Genomic DNA, 6,000 nt, shown 5'->3' with positions numbered 1-6,000 from the left:
TTAATGTATAGTGAGTCTCCAGTCCTTTAGCTCACGTAGCAGACAAGACCTGCTTTATGAGGTGCTACAAACCCATTGCAGGATTAGACAAATGAGTACAGATAAGATTTACTTCGGTTCCAGCCCATGTGGGGGTGGAAGGAAACATGGCAGTTGATGTACAGGCTAAACAAGCACTTAGTAGTGGGAATGTTGAAGTTGTAGTTTCAATGACCAAGGCAGAGGCAAAAAGACTGATATGGACAGTGATGTTGCAGAGATGGCAGGAGAAGGATAGACAGGCATTTATTTCATGTACAGAGGAAGGGGAGGGGAGGACAGCAGGAAGGGACAGAGGAGAGGAGGCTAATTTTACAAGATTAAGGGTGGGATACAGCCAGTTGAATAAGACCTTAAATGTGATAGGAAAGTATCTAACAGGAAAGTGTGATTATTGCCAGGAAACAGAAATCGTGGAGCATGTGTGGGCAGTATCAGGGGGGAAGAGAGAGGTTGAGATCTAGTATGAGAGAGAAGGGATACAGGAAATTAGTTTAAAGGGTATATTGAGTAGAAGGTCATTAGATATAGTCTCAAATATTGTATATGTTTTATTAAGAGCAACGGGCTGACAGGTAGGATTTAGTTTCTCCCTGTCGCTGGCCCACACTCCATGACAGTAGGTGGCGGTAATGCACCATAACGTTGGATGCCAACCGCCGATAAACCACACTGAAGAAAAATAAGAAAAAGGCTGTTTTTGTTTCCAGTGAGCTGCTGCGAAAATGGCGGTGTCTCGTCGCTCATCGCAGCAACAACAGCAGGGTAACCTGCAATCTCCGCCACGAAACAGTTCTCTTTCTGTAAGTCCTCCGGACTCTCTGCCAATTGATCTTGTGGCAGCGACGTCAATGCCCCCGGATGGTGAGCGTGGATGCAGTGCAGGCATGGAGAATCCTTCGGGCTCTCCGGATCTTCCAGCCCCGGCCCTCAGCACTGGGAGCAGCACAAGCCCGACCACAACAACCTCCGGCGGGGAGAGTAGTAGTGTCTCGAGCCCCGGTTCAGGAGGCATGAGCCCCGGCGACGGCAGTAGCGGGGCCGGGGGAGCTTTCAGGGATCTATTTGAGGCCTGTCGGAATGGAGATGTATCCCGTGTGAAGAGACTTGTAGACTCGGTGAATGTGAATGCGAAGGACATGGCCGGGCGAAAATCTACCCCTCTGCATTTCGCTGCAGGTTAGCTAAGCGTTAGCAAGCTTTGTTTTTGTTGTCAGCGCGAGCTGGATCGTTGACGTGTTTTCACACATCGCCTTACTTGTGCGTGCTAAAATATCACAATCTGTAGTTGTCACGACGGGAATGGCTCTCTAGTTATTAGTTAACAATACATGTTCATGTTTTTATTCTCTAACGTTAACTATCTGGCTAGTTTGCCAAGACCAAGGCCCATCGAAAACGGCTAGCAAACTATAACGCTAAAAACAGTTTGGCACACCTACCGATGGGGACAGAAGGCCTCAAATCTAACTCATCCCTCGTAGCTGCTAACTACTTACTAAGTGTAAACAAAAATTCACAGATGTGTTGTTTCATGGGTGTTAATACATTTAATAATTGGCGACCCCCAGTGTTTAACTTGTTTTGTTCTTACCCAGTACTAACACACCCCTGTTCAGCAACGCAATGGTTGGTTACCAGCTGATTTATGGAATCCGGACTGTTAGTGCAGGGCTTGGACACAATTGTGCACCCCGTTTTGACATTCTAGAGGAGCTGCAAAAAATTGTTTAGGTTGTTGATATTGTGCTCTCTGTAATGTTGTTAGTTTTCTTTTGTAGAAGCGACATTACTTTACCATTTAGGGCCAAACCTCTTAACCGCTACTTGTACTTATTGTACTTATGCTAAAATGTTTATTCTATTCTACTGACCCATTTACTTTATGTTGGTATTCTTATCTTTATTTCTTATGGTTGTTGCAATGTCGAAGGAACCTGCAAGTAAGCATTTAGTTGGACGTGTATACCACGTGTCTCCTTTACATACACCTAATGAAACTTAACTTGTATGCACTGACCAGGTTTTGTCTGTTGCCATGTCAGGTTTTGGACGAAAGGATGTGGTTGAGCACCTTTTACAGACTGGAGCTAATGTGCATGCTAGAGATGACGGTGGTCTCATTCCCCTTCACAACGCCTGCTCCTTTGGCCATGCCGAGGTGGTCAGTCTCCTGCTGTGCCAAGGTGCAGACCCCAATGCACGGGACAACTGGAACTACACACCTCTGCACGAGGCAGCCATCAAAGGCAAGATTGATGTGTGCATCGGTAAGGATGGATTACTATGATGATGGTCTGTTTTGTTTTTGAATATAATGAGGGTGACATGCACATCCTAAACTTGAGAATACCTGTGAGGTCCACACAATATTGCTGCGCCCAGTGCTTTATTCCTGCACCCAAATATACTATTTTGTTTCTTTCAACACTTAACTTTTCCAAAATTAACAAGGTTTATGTTGACTATATTGAACAACTTAAGTAATCTACAAGGGTGCTTAGATGCATGACTATAGTTAAATTAAAGTACTCAACTCAAAGGTATAAGACTATAATTGAATTAAAATATTGAAACTGTTTCCTGTCTCCTTCACAAAGTACTCCTCCAGCATGGCGCCGATCCCAACATCCGTAATACGGACGGCAAGTCTGCCCTAGATCTGGCAGACCCCTCTGCCAAGGCTGTGCTTACTGGTGAGTTTCATACAACTATCCCCTTTCAGTCAGTTATCTCCCCCATTATGTTGGGTATGTTCCAGGTTGTCTTTCTGTTTTAACTTGACTGCAACTTTAACGACCTGGACTGTAACCTTTTTATGTGAATCATGGCTTGTCTTGACTTTGTGCTGTTCTAACCTGGTATTTTTGTATTCAGGTGAGTACAAGAAGGATGAACTCCTGGAAGCAGCAAGGTCAGTGCTATTTTTATGTTACCTATCACATCTTTACACATGTTATAATGCAACATATGTAATGTCTCTCCTCTGTTGTCTGTGTGCTACAGGAGTGGCAACGAGGAGAAACTGATGGCACTACTGACCCCGTTAAATGTCAACTGCCATGCCAGTGATGGCCGCAAGGTAAAATATCACCATCGCAACCTTCCATCCCCACACATTATGTTAATGTTGTATAATATTGTAGCAGATGCTTGACATGTTCATAAGATTTGCGTGACCAACAGCAACAAAAGTATGGAGAAACTCTGTCAGCCTAATTACCAAAACAAAGTCACTGTGGTGTGGGGATTAAAAACACCATCTAATCCTAGTCTGCATAATTTGAAAAGGATTTGTCATTGGATTGGATTTAAGCAGGGGAAGCTTGACTCAATTTACTGTATTGACTTAAAGGGATACTTGGGATTTTGGCAAGGAAGCCATTTGTCTACTTCCCCAGAGTCAAATGCACTAATGGATACCATTTTTATGTCTCTGCATCCAGTATGAAGGAAGTTAGATGTAGTTTTGTGAGCAAATGCTAACTAGCGTTAGCGCTATGTCTGGAAGTCAGTGGGAAAGATTTTTATAACCAAACCAAGATGGACCACAGCCTGTCGTTTCCAATAGGACCAAATAAGTCATAGTGGGCAGAACAAGCAAGGAGGTGGGCAGAGCCAAGCAAGAGCTAGCGAGATCCTACTGGCCCGTTCTAGCAAGCGTCTGCATATTTCCTTTAGGTAACGCCTACTCAGTGACGTGCACGTATGCAATAACTCAATTCACCTTTGCATTCCTTCGAAACAATGCCATTTTTTAAACTTTGGCAAAGGGTAAAGTCTACAAAACTTAGTCCACTCTGTTCATAACAGATTGTAGTTTTGGCAACAGAAAACTGTATTGAGATCAAATGTTTCATCGATGAGACAATTTGCTAAATGTTGGCCAAACCATCTCCTTTCATCTTCTGCCGGCCACTGGGCTTCCTCTCACTACTATATTTTGTAGTAAGTGGAAACACCAAGCGGGTGCTTCATATTTATACATCTGGTGAAATATCTGTGTCTATGGTATCTATTAGCATGCTAGCAATTACCATAGACTTCCAGTCATTGCGCTAAAACTAGTTACCAATTGCACTAATGCTAGTTAGCAACTTCTTTCACACTGCACACAGAGACATACAAATGGTAATGGTATCCACGTGTTCATCTAACTCTGGGGGAGTCCTTCAGTATCCCTTTAACGGTTATCTATCAACATGGATTTCTCTGATATTTGACCTAAAAGATGCCCATCTGTCTAAATATTTTTAGCTCCTGTGATCAGAGTCGAAATGTCATCCGTTTGTTTCATTGTATATAAACATATCTCACCCTGTTCAACCATCCCCTGTGTGTAGAAGTTAAGTAAAAAATGTTTTTCTGTGGTTAAGACGAAGGCTTTTATCTTATTTTCTACTCCTTCTGTGGTTAGGTATTGCTCCAAATATTTTTGGCGGGTGGGTTTGGTAGGAATTATTTTCACTTTTATTTTGGTCCCTCAGTTACCCCTAACCCTAGAAACACTGATCCTCTGTCTTCTACTCACCCAATGTTTTCTATAACCAAGTTGTCCCTATATCCATCGAATTTTTCTAATTCCTAAGAAAACTGTTATCTTGAGCGCTAATTGAATATAATAGCTCTAAGCCTTCAGCTCTTTTTTATTTTTATGTAGGCCTAAAAATCTGTTTAATATTAGGTCATGGTTAACCACGTCCATTCATATTCTATCATGTAGGGTATATGTTATGGGAACTTCATTTTAAATCATTGCATTCTGCCTCCTTTAGCACACTGTGTCATTGACTTGTTGTCATGACTCGTGCTGGGCTTTGTCGACATACTGTAGATAGAGTGCCTGTTTAGGATTATAGAAATCTTTGCGTTGTTGTTTTTATCTGTTGATGCGTGAGTGTTTAGATCAAAGAGCATTGTGCTTCACCAGAGCCTTCCTTTCTCTACTCAGTGCATCACGACTAGACAATTAACTTCAGTCTGAGGAAAGTGTGTACTTGAAAAGTCAGAAGGCTCTACTTTGCATTGGTAATTGTGGCATTGGACTGGTTATTTTTGATTTTAAATTTTTTGTTTACCCCTTTTCCTGTTTGGCACCAGTTTTTAAATATTCAATTTTTCACCCCCAGTGCATTTTCATAAATAGGCGAGTCCTCGTCAAAAATCTCCTAGTTGGCAAGAAACCATATCTTGGTCTCCTTTTCGTAATTATGAGTAATGTGTACTCTTGAGGCTATTGACTAGGATGAGCAGTATTTTTCTGCCATTGTAATTCACTCTGGCTAACCAGGTCCCAAAAGTGGATAAATTAAAATCCTAATCAATATTCTTTGATATATGTTTTCCAAGCACATTACCTTGTTCTCAACTGACATTTAGGAAATCCTTATTTTTTTCTAATCATAGCAGCTTTTCCTCCTCCATCTCTGATTTGTTGGCGGAACATATTTGGGTTTATGACTGGGCCATTTGTCCTTAGGGGATAACCAGGGAGCCTGGCTGCCTTACTAAGAATACCTCGGAGTCACATTTCCCTTAAGCTGTGTACTCATTGTACCTGGTGTCTCTTTGAATTTATATAAAGTGATAATTCTGGTGTGTCTCTCAATTACTTTAAAAGGGTGATGGGCTAGAAGTATTCTCTCTTGCTGTGAAAGAAAAATGCTACAATTTAGTAATTTTTTGTTTTGTTTTGTTTTTTGTGTGAATCTGGCAACATTGTCGATCAGTCAACATCCCAAAAAATGCTGGTAAGTTTATCTCGATAACAGCCACCTGATTGTTGCACTTTTGTGATGTACATTTTTTCTTTAATCCGTGTTGTATTTGACCAATACGCTGGCTCTCACTCATAATTGCACATCATGGACCTGGGTCTACTGGTCACTTTCATATTCCCCACCCTAATGCTCCTGTGTGTGTGTGTGCCAGACCTGGGTTGAAATATGATTTGTTGTCTTT

At 41.8% G+C, this 6,000-nt stretch overlaps 1 protein-coding gene across 2 annotated transcripts in view; it reads left to right on the top strand.

The window, feature by feature from the left end:
* The first annotated feature begins 724 nt into the window (after window positions 1-724).
* The window catches only part of LOC111974493 (poly [ADP-ribose] polymerase tankyrase-1), a 28,978-nt gene continuing 23,702 nt past the window's right edge, over window positions 725-6,000 (top strand). Inside the window, exons 1-6 of one of the 2 annotated variants that reach the window (XM_024002201.2) lie at window positions 725-1,218; window positions 2,085-2,309; window positions 2,640-2,735; window positions 2,917-2,953; window positions 3,046-3,121; window positions 5,769-5,789. In XM_024002201.2, the coding sequence (XP_023857969.1) occupies window positions 765-1,218; window positions 2,085-2,309; window positions 2,640-2,735; window positions 2,917-2,953; window positions 3,046-3,121; window positions 5,769-5,789 (909 nt within the window). In that variant the 5' untranslated portion in view covers window positions 725-764. The remainder of the gene's footprint in view (window positions 1,219-2,084; window positions 2,310-2,639; window positions 2,736-2,916; window positions 2,954-3,045; window positions 3,122-5,768; window positions 5,790-6,000) is intronic. The other variant, XM_024002203.2, reaches the window with a different exon arrangement.

Source organism: Salvelinus sp. IW2-2015, linkage group LG15, assembly GCF_002910315.2.
Source record: "Salvelinus sp. IW2-2015 linkage group LG15, ASM291031v2, whole genome shotgun sequence".
Taxonomy (NCBI): domain Eukaryota; kingdom Metazoa; phylum Chordata; class Actinopteri; order Salmoniformes; family Salmonidae; genus Salvelinus; species Salvelinus sp. IW2-2015.
The sequence above is the reverse complement of the archived record's forward strand: the minus strand, read 5'-3'. Positions and strand labels throughout refer to the sequence as shown.